General features: G+C 36.6%; 1 protein-coding gene across 5 annotated transcripts in view; it reads right to left on the reverse strand.

Annotated features, from left to right (window-relative positions):
- Positions 1-18547, reverse strand: part of HELZ (helicase with zinc finger) — an 89319-nt gene that overhangs the window by 58627 nt on the left and 12145 nt on the right. For 3 of the 5 annotated variants that reach the window (XM_075770602.1, XM_075770601.1, XM_075770599.1), the window contains exons 2-8: positions 13164-13391; positions 11320-11356; positions 7824-7948; positions 5249-5305; positions 4339-4387; positions 3835-3910; positions 720-918 (exon numbers count right to left, since the gene is read on the reverse strand). In XM_075770602.1, the coding sequence (XP_075626717.1) occupies positions 720-918; positions 3835-3910; positions 4339-4387; positions 5249-5305; positions 7824-7948; positions 11320-11356; positions 13164-13373 (753 nt within the window). In that variant the 5' untranslated portion in view covers positions 13374-13391. The remainder of the gene's footprint in view (positions 1-719; positions 919-3834; positions 3911-4338; positions 4388-5248; positions 5306-7823; positions 7949-11319; positions 11357-13163; positions 13392-18547) is intronic. The other 2 variants (XM_075770604.1, XM_075770603.1) reach the window with 1 other exon arrangement.

An 18547-nucleotide genomic window follows, 5' to 3' on the forward strand; every position in this document is an offset into this window, starting at 1 on the left:
AGACCCCAGATCTCACTGACGTCAATGAGACTACTAGAGGCACCAGGAAACTAGAATCAAACTTTCTACTCATTAATGCATTCTGCATAAAGTCCAGTCTTCCCAGATTTTAATCAACAATAGATGGACCGAAAACTCCTTAGGGTCAGTGGTAAGTAGAGCTGGTCGAATGCCACAAAAACATTCTTTGGAATTCCAAACAGCTGCTAAGTTTGATCATATCCATACCCTGCACTCTTCGGAATTCAAACTTTTTTTTAACATTTAGTAGATTGGCTGTTCTTCATACAAGTGCCTGCAGCTGCAGGCAAAGAAAAGGAGCTGTGCACAAACAAGAGTATTCTCCACTAAGTTGTGAAAGCTTTGCCATTTATTGTTCTCCAGTTTAAAAAGTTCTGCCATCTAGTCAAGGAACAGGAACAATACCATGAGACTTGGCTGACCCATCCTGCACTGGGAATAGTAAATATACAATATGAACAAGCTGTGATTAACCCCTAAGCTGTAATTCACAAACTCAATGAGTACATTTGCAGAAATCAGCCTAAGTCTCTGGTATCTTTGCAAGAAGACATAGGGCAGGATGGAAAGGGGAGCAAATTGGTTGGACAATTTCTTGGTAAGGAGTAATTCAACCAGCTCTGATAGTAAGGGCCAAAAACAGGCTCATCTGTTAGTTTTAAATATGAGCACATAGGGAAGTAGTATATTTTCCTTACCACTTTCTCAGGAGATAACGAATTCATCCATTTCTCAATCAAGGTTTCCATATAACTGCCCGAACATTGTTTGTTTTCCTTCTGCTGTTTTAATCTGATCAAGCGGGAAGCATATCGTTTTTGCCATTCTGTTAGCTCTTCCTGGGAATGTGCTGAAGTACACTGTGCACCGTACCTGCAGATCCCTTGCTCTAAAAATCTACATAAAATAGGAAAAACGATTATGCCTTGAACTTTTCGGTCTCCAATTAAAAAAAGAAATTTATCAAAATTTTACTTTTTAAGCCAGAAGGACATTCTTTAAGTCTCTCTCACAGAACTAAAGGCAGTTTAGTCCATGTAAACTAATTTGGAAATACATACATCTACGCAGCATTTCATGAGAGAGGCAGCAGCCCCTCTTACTGCAAAGTCCAGAAAAGTATATCAAATTTCTGTGAAACATAGGGGGATACAAGTCTTCTTAAGAAATTTCCAGCTTCAAAGAAGAAAGAATCAAGTGCTTGTATAGCAATTAACACAATGAGATCATGGACCATCCCTGAAATGACTAGGCACTGTATTAATATGAATAAAATACTGTTAATCAGAGGCAAAGGGAAGATACAGCAGATTTCCTCCAACAGTTACATTATTAGCTGATAAATACTCATTCAGCAGTCTTTCCTGGAGCAACAGTGACATCACATGGTCCTTGCTACTAAATACACCTACACGGAAATCATCTCTCAAGGAAAAGGTTTAGCCCTCTTCTTTGTAAAGGGTGTATCAGTCTAAAGGGATCTATTTTTGCAGAGGTTAAGGATTTGTTGAAGAAGTACATTTTTCATTGAATGGCATGTGCTGATCCATCAAAATTAATGATATTCCAAACGCCTGTATACAATTTAAGCATTCTATTTCTCAGAATTTATTGCAAGTCTGGGCAAATGCCTGTATAACTTGGGAACTATTTTTATAATTATACTTTGTATTAAAATTATAGAACACAAGGCAGTAGCTGCACCTTCATCATTCTTCAAAACTGAAGTACTTAAATAGATGACAAAACGAAAAATAAAATGGGAAGAGGGGTAAGTTCTGAAGATACTAAAAAAGTATACATAATAAACATCAGGCCAGGAGGCTGTTTTGTTTGTTTCTTTTGCATAAGGAGACTATTAAAGAGTTAATGTAAGACATAACTATATTTGAATATCATGGATATCTATGTATATACTTATATTAAAATTCTCTTCCTACGGTGATGAGTTACTGTAAAAAAGAAAGGATGGACCAAGACTGAATTAATACAGCAAGTCAGGACCCCACATCATTGACGAAGACAGCAGAAGGGGATCAGTGACTGAATAACCTTTCCATAGTAAATGTATTATGTAATGTAACATGAATTAGAAGATGAACTATGAGCTATGTGATAAAAACAAATAACACCTGACTATGACATGAAAACCTTGCAGCAAAAGTACCTGGATATCTAGGCCGTGTTGGTCTCAGTGGTTATAATTTGATTTAACACACTTTTCCTTTAAGAAAAGTTTAAATTCTTCAAGGTCTGTGTGCCCAAATTGTAAATAAAATAAGCATGATATATATCACGATGTTACTTAAAGACATTCTCAAGCTATCTTCTTTAATATATTTTAAATTAAAATACTTTTCTTGGCAGTCAATTTCAATATTTTTATTGTAAATTTTCCAATTCACTATTGCATTAGAATGCTAAAGTACAATTATGATTTCCATGGCCCAAAGTAAACAGAGTACAAGCATAAACATTGTTGGCTTGTTCTTATTAGCTACATAGCGGATTTAAAATCCCACTATTTAATAGAAAAGCATATTACTTTAAAATTTGCCATCATTATGCAAGTTTTCAAGTTCTCATTGTTCATATTTTTAACAGACTTTTTTTTTTTTTCCCCTCATTTTTAGTTCCTTATTTAATACCTCCTGCAATTCCATAGCTTCATTATCTAGAATAAATATGCTGTACTCCTACTGCTTTACAGCACACAAGGGAAAAATAAACCACAGCTTCAAAAATTCATATTCAGTATCTGTAACTGCCTTCTTAAAAGGAACTAAAATCTTTAGTCCATGGTCAGAATGAGACTGTTCATATGGATTTCTGAGTAAGGCACATCCTTCTCACTGTAAGGGTTAACTGTCCATAAAGCTAATTACAACTTTAGTGGAACAGTGTTTCAGAGCCATAGTTGGAAACATGGTGTAGATGTTACTCAACAGAAAATCATCATGAGCTAAAAACTGTAAATATCTGCTTTTTTAAAATTGCTGAATATGCACCAGATATGATAAAAGTCAATGAGAGCTGCCAAAATTAGCCCAAATTAAGCAATTCAGTCATATCATTTAAAAAGCAGGTCAGAATCTTGCTCATGTTTTAAAAATAATTTATTTGCATCAGTTACATATATGGCAGAATCAAGCGCATAATGATGGTTCCTCCCCATACATATTAATACAGTTTTACGAAGTCATGATGATTAACACCACAAACTACAGGCAATATTGACTAGTTGACTGAAAAAGACAAGGAGGGGAAACTCCAATACGAGCCATTGGATCTCCAGCTAGGCAATTTACCTCTGTGTATTTGAGCTTATGCGAAATGGAAATCATGAGATCCACAGAGAAATTCTACAAATGTTTTTTGGTTTGCGGGTTTTTTTTTCATCCATAGACAAAGCCCACCTATCAACAAAGCCATTTATCTGAAGGCATGCACCCTATCTGCTGTCAAAGCACACTTCACTGTGCTTCAGTTTGCTAACACTGTTGTCTGTGGGAACTTTTCACATCTCTGAAATTATATAAATTCAAAAAGGTAGGGGAAAAAGACAGATGCTGACCTGTCACTAGAAAAATGGTCCTCAAGTCATTCTCATACTAAAATGGAACTAGTGATTCCATTTTATAAACTGAGGTCTTTCTGGATAAACTGACCCTTCCAAAAATTTGTGAACGAATCAACTCCTATTCTAACAAGTACCTTCATTTTCCTGACCTCTTAATCGTTCTGTCAGCAGCTAAATAAAAGAGGAAACGTTATGATGCCTTGACGAATGTTGATATAAAGCAATGACTTTACCTTTTACATAGTGTATATTCTTCACTGCTTGTGACTCCCCTGGGTGGAGGGCGGAACTGCCAGCCATCCCGGGACCCTGCAGAGTAGTCAAAATTTAGGTTACTTTTCTAATTGCCAAGTATTTCTGAGTTGGATAATAACTGTCCAGGGAACCATATCTCTAAATATCAACCCAAAGTGTATTTGTACAAAAGCAAAATTATCCATCAAAAATTAATTTTCAATCCCTAACAAATTAATTTAGAATAAAGGTCCAAAGGCTGTGAAGGCAAGTTTCAAACAATTTGCAGAATGGAGCAGGCTCTGATACAGCACTTTGACCAATAAATAGAAACTTCTGCCTCCAAATTCAGTAAACGATGAGATAATTCTACCTCAATCCCCAGGGCTCATCACAATAGTCAAGCCTCTTTTTTGCTTTTTGACTGCTACACAGTGCTGAGCATTCAGCAGAATCCAAGTCTTCTCACTACAAAATGAAGTAGCTTTAGAACAGTTACATACCTTCTTCTAAATCTTCTACATGATATCCTGATGGTACTTTACCAGCTGCCTACAATTATATAAAAAAACCCACAGTTATAAAGGAATGCAAAACCATTTCATCAACAAGAACTGCTTTGGCTTCTTTGCTGTCAAAATGTGTTTTAGAAGAACCAATACAAAAATATCAATCGGAAGTCTGAAATCACTTCTAGGCACAAATGTGAATTTCATATTAACCTAACAACTGGATTGCAGCCATCGATAAAAGGAATTCTGACTGGAACACTGAGTCCACTCACTAGAGATTTTTACAAGACCAGATTCCACCCTGTGATTGTTTTAATTGTTTACTAGACTGCAGTAAAGTTGTTAAAAAGCCAAAAGTCTAAACTGTATTGCGATGTCTTTCAGCTTTGAATCTACATTAAAAATAAAGTCCAAATCAATGACAAAGCATAAAAACAAAAAACCAAACAAAAACCCTCAAAACCACAAAAATAAAAGAAATGGCAATTCAATCAATAGACACAACAGATTAACTTCTAATATAAAAAAAGGTGACTGAAAGGGCATTTATATTTGTTAACCAATTTCTTAAAGTCATGTTTGTTACTTCAGAATAATTTCCAACAGAGAAAAATACAATATATAAACAAGCCAGATCTAAATGCTTTGAACTTTTTCTACTCTCTACTTCAAGAGAGCCAACAACCTATTAGCATCTTTCTCTATTTTCTCATACATCATGCACGATTGCGATGAAAGGCTCCTGAATAGGCAGGTGGTAAAGACCGACAGATTGATGGAAATATACTGTTTGAACGAGTATGTTCATAGCAAGCCTGGATCTCCTGGGACACATGAAAACAAGCCTTTCAGCTGGTTCGGGTACTGCTCATTATTTTCCCAATAATATGCTCATCATTACCTCTGTTTCAGCAAGAAGTGTTTTCAGTCGTGTCAGATCTTTAGTTACCATCCCGTTCTGGGGGGAGAAAAAAAAAATATTAACACATCAAAAACATAAACCTTAACATGCATTAAACCACAGCAACAAAGTTCATTTCTCTCCGCACCACTGCCAAGAAGGGCAAGAAGGAAAAATGAGTTTGACTTACAATGCACAATTTTGAATGACATACTACACAACACTGAGCAAACATTACAGTGAAAAAGGGAATTTTACACTGGCCAAAACCAGCACTAGACTTCCAGCAAGTACCAAGACAGGACAATGCAGGAGAACAGCATATGCAGAACAACTTGGGGGAAGAAAAAGTACTTCTTAAGAAGTTTAGCTGCCACTTAGGACAAATATTAATAGCTACAATACTTATCGATTGCTATCCTCCAGAACAGTTCTTTACATGCACACTGCCCTGGAAGCAGTACAACCCAATGGACAAAGACTCAGGAGATCCAGGCTCTACTACCAGCTTGGCTACCAGCCTGCTGGGTGACCTTAGACAGGTCAGTTTACCTCTCCATGCCTCAGTTTCCCATCTACAAAATGGGGACAGCGACGCTGTCTCCACAGAGCGCTCTGCGAGCTACTGATGAAAAGCACTATACATGGGCCATATGCGATGGTTACTGAAACACTTCAGCTCTAAAGGAATTAATATAATAAACTTCAACTGCTGTTGCAATGATGAATTCGTTTTAAGGATCTACTCTACAGATTACAATTTCTACTGTTTCATAACTCCTTCTGCTCTGATGTAGACAGACTACGTAATTTTTGGAGCTTTCACCAAAAAGCAAAGATTAGCCATATAACTAAACAGCATATTCAAGTACATCTGAAGTAAAAATCTTTCAAAATTGAATTTATCTGAAATATATAGCTAAGTGTAACAATTTCACACTCATGTAAGTCAAAACTTTAATCAAAGAAACCCAGACCTGTGTTTTTTATTTCAGCAATGTCTTGCAGAAATTTAATTAAGTGCTATTACATTTGTTAGACCTCCACATTTTGACTATGCTACTGAGCAGCAGAAATCATTCTGTTTGCTGAAAACTTACACACTCAACAATTCTCACACTTAGGCTTTTTTCAAAATGATTTTTCGCTTCTTCAGCAGAAAAGCCGCTAATTGAACCTGTTGAACTTAAACGTATTACAGCATAAAAAAGTTACCAAGAATCATTCTCTTTAGTCACCGGGGAGGAAACTGGATGGATTCCAACTCTTCAGTAAATTAATTCCAACACGTGTTTTCATTTCTCCTCTCAGACAATGGCAGAAGTCAGTAAATCAGTTGCTGGGTTTAATATTCCTACTAAAAATAACTGTATCTAACAACCTAAAGCTTGTAAAAACCTCTCAAATTCTGCTCTGGGACAACACTCTGGAATTATATTCGAAGCTACCTTTATTTGCACAACAATAGCTCCAAACAAGGGCACATTTTCTGCAATAAGGACCTTTTTGCTATTTTACTAATTTCTTCTGAAGGCAAGTTTCCTTCAACCTCACCAGGAATTTTTCAACGAAACTTTTTTTTCATTAGAAAACATCAGCTAAACAAAGAAAAAACCTTTTGTTTATGTAAAAATAGCCAACTGGGGAGGGGGCAGGAGGAGAAATTAAGGATGTATACCAGACAGACAAAAAGAATTCCCTCTCAAAAGCAATCTACTGATTAAGATAAGCACCAAGATATAGGAGACATGATCCAATTTCAAGGTAATAGGCTGTCCTACAACAGTTTCTGATGTCACTTACACATTCCTCATGGTCTGCCCAGAGCTGCTCTTGTCTGTGCTATGACCATGATTCTGGATTTAGCATCACCACCATTTCATGCTGGTGAACTCCATGGTATTTAATCTAGATTACAGAAATAAAAAGGACACTATCCCTTGGAGACTTATATAGATCTCTAATTTTCCCCATATGAGTAGTCATGTAAGAGTCAGAACAGTTACTTACGTGTATGGGGTTAAAAGCATCTTTACAAGTTTTGACAGTTCAAGGGTAAAATAGAAGCTCTGAACTCAAACCTTTATCTTTGTCTTGAAATTCAAGGTGCTTTTTTCTGCCCCCCCCCCCCAGCAAAGCTTTTCATGCTGTCTTAAAACTTATCGTGGGCCAGTTACTTAAAAGGCCTGTCAATAATTTTTCTGCTTTAATGGCTAAACTTCCTGAAGTGCATACAAAATGGTGTCAGGTGCAATTTAAAAAAAAGTAAGCAAAAGTTTGAGATTTACATTATTCTATTCGATCGCACAAATACGCAAATTATTTTGCATTTCCTGAAGATTCAGCCAACAATGAAAAAACTTTTCAAAACTGTAACAACTCTGAAACACTGGTAATGCAACAACTTAAATATCCTGATTATATATGCGTGCCCATGTACTTATGTCTTTTTCATATAAATCACTTTTGTTGCAACCTGCAATATGTTCAGAAGTTTGTTGTAAAACACATTTTAAAAAAAAAGGAAATGCAAAACTGCTTTTGAAATTATATAGATTGGAGCAAACCCACCTACCAGTGATTCACCCATCAGTGATTTGGAAAGAACATTAGAGACAATTTGCAGCTTCCCTTTAAGATGCATGCAGCAGAGCACTGCACGGAAAGATCCATCTCCCTTGGCCAGCCCCTCTCCCAGCACTGCAACACAAATCAGCAGCTATTAGTTTCATCACAGTGTACATTTAAATAAACTATATACAGTTTTCCTTCACCTTTAACATGAAAATAAGGTCTGAAACTTGCATTGAATCCATGGCTTCTTGGACAGACAAGTCTTGGATGTAAAGAAAGTCTTACTTGCTCTTGTCTAATATTAACTTGAAACTTATTTCCCACCATCTAAGAAATGCTGTACACGAGCTCAAAAAAGGCTGTAATGTTTAAACGCTAAAATACACAAAAATTAAACATGGGAAGGGTAAATTCAAATATCTGACACAGACACAAAGGACCTCCTCTTCACAGAAAGGGTAAAAAAAAAAATAGCAACCAACAATCTCTCGGTAACACAAACATGCTCAGGAAGATCCATTCATACTCACAAAAAGCACGCCCTGTCGATTCCAAATATAGCTAACCTCCTCGTGGTCAATTCCTGCTACTTTAAAAGGGCTTTTATTCACTTACACTGTAAAGTGCAGGATATAGGAAGGATTGTTTAAATCCAGAAATTTACAGGCTCCACATAACAGAAAACTTTCCAATGCTTTCTAGCACTGGATCAGCTAACTGGCAAAGAGACACTTTCACTGACACTTCCAATAGTGAAAGGATTTATTTCACGATATAGACGTGCTTCAGACAAGCAGGAATAACACTTAATGGTATGTATTACCTGTCCAGAAAACGAAATGCCAGTGACTAAAAAGTTAGTAAGCTAAGCATGTGAGTTGAAGAAGGCTGGACAGTTGTTTAAAGTTACAGAATTGTAATATATAGTACTGTTATTGCAGGCAACATCAACATCTGTGTTTATGCTGCTACTCATGCAGATGCAAACAGCTCCTGTTAGTGCTAACAGGAATTTTACATTCACCACAACTTCAGGATTACATTTTAGAATAACAAACCAAAATTCCTCACTCAACAGACGTTCACATCATTAACAGAAATTGCATGAAAGACTAAAAAAAAAAATAGTGCCACAAAAAACATGTACAGAAAAACAACTAGACATCTCTTCAAAATGAAATGGTAACTAAATCCTGTTTATAAAGTGCCTCAATGATTAGTCTGAATTCACCACTGATGATACTGACCACATTTCCAAAAATAGAGTTTACTTCCCAAATCAGAAGCAGCAGCGCCAGAAATAGCTTTAACATGTCTGACAGCTTACTATTTTAACCTCACAGATTAGATGTCCAATTACGATATTTAATATCATGAACTGCATAGTATTACCAAGCTGAAACATACAGTTGCACATAAAATGTTACAACACATTAACCAGCATTTTTTGTTAAAGATTTGTGGAATAATTTAACAGATTGTAAGTTCTCATCAGTGCAAGCAGCATACTAGGAAGAACATACATTTCTCTAGCTAGTCTAAAATGTACTTAACATTCAGGTTAAAATAAAACACCATCACAGGTATGCAACATGTCAAGTCTTGTAAAAAGACAGAACAGCAGCTTGAATAAAATTCTGTCTATTAAAAAAAATTGCGCGTATCAAGGAAACATGAATATCAGGTAGGCCATCCTAAGGTTGTTTCTTCTCAAGGGTATTTTAAAGATAAAACTAAAACCTTTCAGGATCACAAATACAGATACTCTAAACTGTCAGATGCTGGACTACAATTGATAACAGCACATCACAAGGAACCACAACCAAATAGTTCATTCATATATTCATAAAAATACAGGGGGTGTGTATACCAATATATATACACACACACACACTTTTAAATACATACATAAACATGGCATTAGTAAGTTGAAAAATGTCCTCAGTTTTACATTTGGAAAGAATATTTACAGAACACACTGGCACAAATTAAGGAAATTAACATTAAACTGGATGCTATTTCTTTGTTACCAATATACATTTGAAAGCTGTTTTCTCTACTTAATAAAAAAAAGTATATAAAAAATTTAAAAAAAAAAAAAAAAAAAAAGAGATCTACGCTCCTATTCCACCCATTTCTATGCCCATCCAGTGAGAGAAGAAAAATAGTTGACATGACAGTTCCTTTGACATACTGGTATCTGACACATATGCCAAGACAAGGTTTCACAGATGAACGTCACCCATCTACCCCTATGACAAACCCATCAGATCCCATCAACGAGAATGCTATTCATTAAACAGCATTCTCCCTCCTACCTCCTTTAACCATCATTCATCTTTCCATATGTGTCTCTCTCGCTTTTATTTGCCATCATGAAAGACAACTGTGAGGTTAGTCAGAATATTACACCCTTGGCATATATCACAGTTAAAAGAAGCAGCTTTAAAAAAATAATCCAGACTATATTAAGAATGGTACTGATTAAGCTATGTTCAGCCTTTTAAAATTTGTTAAATCTTAAATTTACACCTACAGAAAGCACATTTACTTTTCTTAATTGTGCTTTGTGGACCATCACAAGCAGGCTGCAGAGCCCCACAAATTCAGTGAAGCCAAATGCATTTGGGAAAAAAAAAAAAAAAAAAAAAACCATAAAACCCCCACCAAACCCCTCCCCCCAAAAAAACACACAAAACCAGAAAGAACCAATTTAAAGGTTAGCATTGCTAGCACAGCAATGTCAGAATAGTATAACACACAGTCTGTGTAACAAAACTGTGGTTTGAGAAAATTTTCTTTAAAACTCAAGAGTAGTTAAGGAACTAAAAACTGAAAGGTGGGATCTACCCACCTTTTCTTTCTAAATCTAACTGATAAACTCTGATCCAATGCTTACCAAACTCAGCAAAGAGTTCTCAGTGAGTTTTGAATCTCTTGCATTATACATGAATAACAGAACATTAGCAAGGTTGGTTAATTCCTTTAAAAATACCCCGACTGAAGAAGGTGGTGAAACATGAAAGGCTGAACTTCAATGTGGCATATGCACATTTGGAAGCTTTAACAAATAGGAATAAATGTAAGTACATCATCCTGATTTTCTCTGAATCAAGTCCCAAAATGCAAACCAAAATATCCACCATGTCCCTAGGAAGAAAGACGGAATAATCAGCTGTCTTTATCTCCACAGGCATCCTAACACTATCAATTCATCCTACATTTGTATACTAAAATATCTATTAGTCAAATAGCACCGTAGTGCCAAAGACATGCATTTCAATTCTGGCATTTGAACACGAGTTACAAAATAGTAAGATCTCAAAAAAAAAAAAAAAAAAAAAGGTAGAAAAAGTATTATAAAGCCAATACATAATTTCAACTAGGAAAAAAAAAACCACTGTTAGCAAACTAACAAATCTGGGCATCAGTTTTAAAAATTAAGACAACTGACTGCAATTTATAACACTATGTAATAAAAAAAGAAATAAGCATACCATGCCTACAGTCTTCGTCTGCTTGCCCATACTTCTTCTGAAAGGTAAAACATGAAAAGTTTAAAAAGAGCATTATTCCAGCTAGCATAAACAACTACATGCTTGAATTACAAGTTTCTTAAAGCTTTTAAGAATCCATTACCTCATCTTTTCCTGGGTGGAATATGTAAAGAACATCAGTCATGTGTCAAATATAATATAATTCATTCTTAGAATGCTTTTTCTCAAATTCTGAGCAAATGAACATTTTAAGAGAGGAACATGAATGGGCAAAGGTATATGTTTCTGTATGTCTTTGTAGGTGGCTCACAACACCTAGGAAAAAATATGAAGACTTAACTTTCTTCTCTAGCCACTGTAATTTTTTTTTGTTTAAAACTTGCACTAATATGGTGCGATTTAAATTTGTAATGTATGTATTTTATTTTACTCTTACCAGTGGTAATTTTAAAAATTACTTCGTTTAGTAAAACAAGAAGGAAAATTTGGATTATTTTTTTTTTAAACTTACAAGCCTTCAAGTATCTACAGAATTCAAGTCTTCAATAGGAAGGTTTTGATTACAAGCATTTTTCCAAAGCCCCTGAAGACTTACTGCAATAATTTTCTCTATGATGAACATCCAGATAGGTGCCTCACAGGATTTTCAAAGGCATCCAGGTCAGAAATGTGTTAAGTACTGCTAAGCATCTATCTGCATATTGGCCCATGTAAATAATTTTAAGAAGCCAAGTCTGTACTAACACAACTTCCATTTAAAGAAAAAAAAAAAATCTTAGTTATTTCTGAATCTCTTCCCCTGTGGACCCATAAGATAGGTCACATCTTAAAATTTAAGAAGTTTCCCAAATCTTGTTTTGCATACTGAATAGACCAATTCCGCTATCTATTTAAAGAATGCTTCAAAATCCTCCTTAATCAGATGGGCAAGATTTGTCTTAAATTTGCCCAGCGACGTCTTACAACCTGGCCAAACTTTTTCCATTTGGGCTGAAACTGTTCATACCCAATACATGAAAATTTGGGGTGGAGAAAGACCCTATAAATCTGTAATAATATTTCCAAAACAGACAGGTAAGGGAAAATGTAGGTTCATTACGCAGGTTGTAGGTTTATTCTTAAGCACTGCAATGTCCTTTCCTTTCAGAAAGTGGTGTTCTCTGATGCTTTAAAGGAATGATACAAATTTGGCAATGGGATCACCTATAATTCAGGGTTATGCCTCTTGCCTTGCATTTAAAAACCTATACAAAGACCCTGGTTTCCACATTTCTATTAAAAATCTGCCACAGCCTAACAATTACATCTTTCACCAGACGTGCTCTAGCCTGGCAATGGAAAACCAGTATATGATCAAGTATGAAAAGACTAATGTTAGGCCTATGCAAATGGAGCTAAATTAGGTATGAACCAGCTACCTGAATTCTGGCACTTCTTAACTTTGTTTTTTGAGTGTTTAGATTTGTAACTTTAATTTCATGCTCTTTGAAGATAAAGTAATTTGGTATGTAATTCAGCATAACTGTACAAACGTGATAACCTAAAACCAAGTATTTTGCCTTCCTGGAATATATTTTAAAAAAAAAAAATTTGAAGTATTTTTCTTCATTCTTTTAGAGAACTGTGATTCAGACCCAGACTACTTAGAGGTCCCAATCCTGAAAAATAAACAGATCAAGGAAAACTACAAGACAGAAGCCTCATATATGCTTTAGCAAGTGGGATTCTGTGGCAAACCAACATGCCAATCCCAGGAAAACTTGAATTTTATTTAAATCTTGACAGTACAAGATATTTGATTGCTCTTTCCAGTTCACTAGATACTATTGAAGAGTCACACTCACAAGTTGTAAAAAGGAAGCAATTCTATACAGAAGAGTCTCGATTTTGATGCGGTCGATTTCTGCCTGGCATGCCTCCGGGAGGTGAGCTGGGGGGTACTGGCTGAGGGAAAGGAGAGCCTCTGTGCAATGCTTCACTGCCACTTCATAATCCTGCTGCTTAAGAGATTCACATGCTTGTTCACATGACTTCTCTGGTCTTCTGTCTGCCATGACTCAGGGACAGAAATCCTAGAGTGGGGGCAGAGGGGATGATAAAATGTTGGTTAGCTGGATAATGGCAGTGACAACTTGCCAACCAACGTCCATTCCCATCTCAAGGTGCTGTATCACATCCCCTTCGCTCCATGCCATTCGCATGTCCTATCCCAAGCTTTCTCACTAACTAACCTCTTCCCAGTCTTTCCTCCATCACTCCCAGCCCTCAGTTGTGACTGTAACTCAAGAAGGTATTTAAGCCCATGACTTATTGTAAGAATATAAGTGGTGGTTGCAAATTTTAAAGCCAGCATGGATTTAAGCACTTTGCCGCATAGAGGCTTTTGGGTCTTCACTGGCAGCGTGATCTTTGCTTTGGAAGTAATACAACTCATCCACCAAGTGTTCTTTCTCCCAGCCTGCAGCTGTTTACTCCAAGACACCTTTCTCTTCAAGCACTTCTCACCTACTCTCTCCAGCTGGGTGACGCACAACGGCAATGGACAAGGAAGAATAAGAAAGAACTGGAGGTCAGCAGGAAAATGCTTCTCTCTTCCTTCAGTTGGTTTATTTCCAGTTATGTCAGAGAAAGCCTAGATACCCCTGCCACACCAACACCTTCATGTAGAACTTCTTAAATCATTTTAACGTAAATATTTTTAGGGGAAAAAAACTGAAACAGTTTTGATAAAAATCTGTATACAAGACAGACAACGTTATCTGTCCATAAACTGATACAAATGGTTATCCACAACCTAAAATACCAGCAGAAAAGCAAAGCGCTTCTATAATCCCTGCCTACGTTCTCTCTTGACATAAAATTTAAATATATGATACATATCCCTAGAGACACTGTACTTTAAAGCTGACTTCACAAAAATGCATTCTGATAACTGAAAGAGGAAAAAAAAAAAGAGTTCTCATTTTCATTTTCAGCAAGCAGCATACTATCAAGATTTGTGATTATATCTCAACTATTATGATTGTCTCAAATAACTGCCTTTAGCCCTCTTTAAAAATTCACATATATTATACAACAGTGTTCTGTGTTCCCTTCCATTCTTAAAATTTGATTTTCAGTATCAATACAGAAACGTAAAGGAATACTGATTTTTTTCATGTCAATTTTGACTTAAACTACCTCCCTTTTTACAACATCTACATAAAAATTTCTTGTACAACGATGTATCTTCCCAAAAACGAAGGAACACAAGCACAAATATTTTGCAGTCATCCTGATACAAATGTGTGACACATGCTGCTTTCTAAATAATGACCTTGCAAAATATTACCTCATTCATCCAGATATGTCTTTTTCTGCTAAAAATAAGTCCCTATTTTCAATGAGAATAGGAACAGGCAAGTAGGTTTTGCACTTCCATAGATATGAGTAAATTCATTCATGGAGTAATTCTATTAACTTTAAAGACACTCAGCAGGATCACTTAAGCACATATTTTCAATTATATAAATGTTAGGTATTCTTAAGCTGTTTATGCAAGGATCCTTTCTAGATACAACTAAAAATGACATTGATTTCCTTTTCACTAACCTTTTAGGCCACAGTAAATTTTACAAATCTAGGATTTGCTTCAATAGTAATACAATAGTTAATTGATGTTTTTCTCATGTACATTCTGTTTTCCTCCTAAGGGACTGAAAAGAAAGGATTTCATGAACTCTGCTGTACTTTTGATTTCCTTACTTCCTGGCTGACACATAACCAAAATTCTCAGCAGAGCTTCTGCGTGTTTATTCCCAAAGAACCACATTTATACACAGATCCTATCCTAACTGACCTGGCCAGCATAACTGACAGTTACCCAGCCCTTCTTCTCCAACATGGCACCACGTAAAAGAAAACACATTTTTATTTATCAGATGTCTTATGCTGGCTGTTTTGATAAATATTGAACTAGTCTAAGGAGAAGTCAGGTTTTCCACGCCCAGCAGTGCCCTAATGTACTGCAAAGGCCACGCAATTTTCTGTGGTCAACCTGTAGACTGAAGGGAACAGTTCTGAGGACGTACTTGACCCTAAGCAATAACCTGTGGGTTAAGAACAGTGGAGCTAAGAGAAGTCAGGACCAGGCTGTTGGGATAAACTGGGCTAAACTGAATCACACAAGCACGATTTCAGGGTGTAATTAAAAAAACCCCTGAAGTCACAGTACATGGGGCACAGTGATAGCTAAGGAGCTGCTGCAGTGTAATTTGTTTTTTAAAATAATCTAATCATAACAAAGAAAACCAGTATGTGGACAACATATGGAAAATGATACATTCAGGCTCTCAGATTTCATTTGAATTCCATTTACATCCATACAGGTAGACACAAACATGCACATTTATTGGGTATTTGCACCATCTACTTCAGACTCCAACCCAGGTGGTTTCTTGGAGGCACTCAGCTCTTCTTGTTGATGCTAAAAACCCATGCTCCTAGTTTTGGTCCCCTGAGCTGTGCCTAAATTAGCAACTGAGACTAGATTATGCGAATGTGAATTACAACCATGCTTTCCTAAAATCTAATCTACTGTAGTACCTGACCTATCCAGGTTTAAAATTATTTCAGAACAGTTAATATTTTAACAGCCAAGGAATGGAAACACTTGCCAAAATAAATATATTTTGAGTTCTATAAATATTTATTTTCAAAAATTTCAACTGTAAAACTGGAATTTCTACATTCACTCCAGTAGTAGGAATCAGGGAGTGTAGTGACAGGACAAGGGGTAATGGGTTTAAGCTGAAGGAGGGTCGATTGAGATTAGATGTTAGAAAGAAATTCTTTACTGTTAAAGTGGAGAGGCCCTGGAACAGGTTGCCCAAAGAGGTTGTGGATGCCCCATCCCTGGAAGTGTTTAAGACCAGGTTGGATGAGGCTTTGGGCAATGTGGTCTAGTGGAGGGTGTCCCTGGCCACAGCAGGGGGGGTTGGAACTAGATGATCTTTAAGATCCCTTCCAACCCAAACCATTCTGTGATTCTATGATTCTATGAATTATTACAGATTAGAATTGAACACCAAAGTGTCACAAGGTCTGCGCTATATTCCCAACTCTCTTTGCAAAACTGAGCAAATTACTTATGCACTCCACTTGTTCTGTCTGTAAAACTGAGATTAAAATACTAAGCATGTAACAGAACAAACGTCAGGATTATTCATTTGCTCAAAATGGCCTGGAGAACCGCATGCCAGAAGAGTTCTACATTCAAATTTGAGTAACAATTTGTTCTAATAGCAAAGTTTATTACATCTTCAAAATTTTGAAGAAACAGTCAACAGGCATATTTTCACATCTAAAATAGGTGGACCTAAGTTAGAAATACAGGCACAATGTCTTATCAACAGAGCCCTTATTATCAGTGGTCAATTCAAAGCATTTCTTAGGTTTGAATCATCTCACAGCAGCACCACTGCCTACACAAAGGCTCCCGATTTATGCACTCAAGTAAAATATTTCAACACAGCGCCTGTGAATTCCACCTGATAGGACAGTAAGCACCACATTGGCTAGAGCATGGACAGAAGTTTACACAACTCTTCCTCACCATCTAATCTAGAAATCTAACCCTGGATTTATACTTTGCAATTAAAAAAAAAAAAAATCCTGTTTTTGCGTTGAAGAAAGCTTACTAATCTTACATTTCATTGAAGGCCAAGTTGTGCTCAGCTTAGCTTCTACAAAATATCTTTTAAAAAATCCAGTTAGTTCCAACTGGTGTAACTTAAACCTTGGTGGGTTTTTTCAGTGAACTGTGAGGGATTATTTTTTTTTCCCCCTCTACAACTAACAATTTTCAGGCTCAATATTCCTAATGAGTATTTCGTCTTCCTTCCAAAGGGATTTTATAAACAACATTAAAAGAGTAACTAAAATCTAATCTCCAAATAAAATGGCACATTTCCCCTTCAGAACTGCAGAGGGGGCCGGGAAAGGCAGAAGGGACAGCTTGAGGAAGAAGAGCGATAAACAACGTGATCTACACAGTCATTTATTTTCAAGTAAACACTACGCCTGCTTGGTACATAGGAGGCTTTTGAAGAATTGCTCCACAGCCTGATGAGTCCAACTTCAAACTAGAAATCAATGCAGGAAGAGAGAACATTGTGAACTAAAATTTTAGTGTTTCACAGCAGTTCAACTCATGACTGTGCACTTTCATGCTTCACAGCTTACCAATATATTTTATGGAATCAAAGGGTCCATACATTAAGATAATGATAAATTAAGGCATGTGACAGTTCCTAAAAAATTTCAAACAGATGCTTTTTCAATTCACTGCAAAGCATCTAGCCAGATAACTCTCGCTGTACTTCATAAACAAACAGATTAGAGGGCACAATGCTGTTCCTATTAATGTCATTGGCAAAATTCCCAATGTCTGCCAAGACAGAAGGATCAGATCCAAGGTCTCGCATGCCAAGCTGACAAACAGTAGACAAGTCAGTAAATATTTGCATATTTTAACCAGACATTAACATCTCTTGTAAAGATTTATGCTAAAGCAATGATGTTCAACTTGCAGTCCTACAGTGAGACTTGTAGGAATTTACTGTCAATTGAACATACTTCAAGAGCCACATCCTGGGATTTGCAAACTGATGCAAATGAATGAGACCCATTGCCATGGGGAACATGCAGGGGGAGAGCCTCTCCAGCTGCCTCCCATTACAATCCATAACCCTTCAAACAGTTCTGTTGTGAGAAATAAGCACCCAAATATTCCTTGCCAAAGCTATTCAGCTGCGTCCTCCAGTTAAGAGCCCACTGTACTGCAGGAAAGCAGAGAGGGGTTTGCCCTTCCATTGCCTATTGCGGTCAAGCTGGCACAGGTTCAGAGAAAGCAGGGCAGGAATTCAAGTCATCCTGCCCCTCTCCAAGGAGATGCGTGCAGAGACCATGCCATGTTTCCTAACCCTTCCTAACCTCTGTGATTTTTCAGCCCTTCTTACAAATTGGAAAGGCTGGCCACCAAAGCGGACAGAAGTCTTAAACATGTAATAAATTCAGGTAATACGTCAAGAAAAGACAGCTGGTTTATCCTAACTTCCCAGCAATTTCATTTAATATGGAAGAAGAGATCTACTAGATTTATTTTTTAGGATGGTTGCTCTGTCCTTCCCCAGTAACCTTTGAACTTCAAGTCAATTTAAACTGAATTTCACAGAAGTGTTGAAGATGC

This window comes from Balearica regulorum, chromosome 18 (assembly GCF_011004875.1).
Source record: "Balearica regulorum gibbericeps isolate bBalReg1 chromosome 18, bBalReg1.pri, whole genome shotgun sequence".
In the NCBI taxonomy this organism is placed as follows: Eukaryota; Metazoa; Chordata; class Aves; order Gruiformes; family Gruidae; genus Balearica; species Balearica regulorum.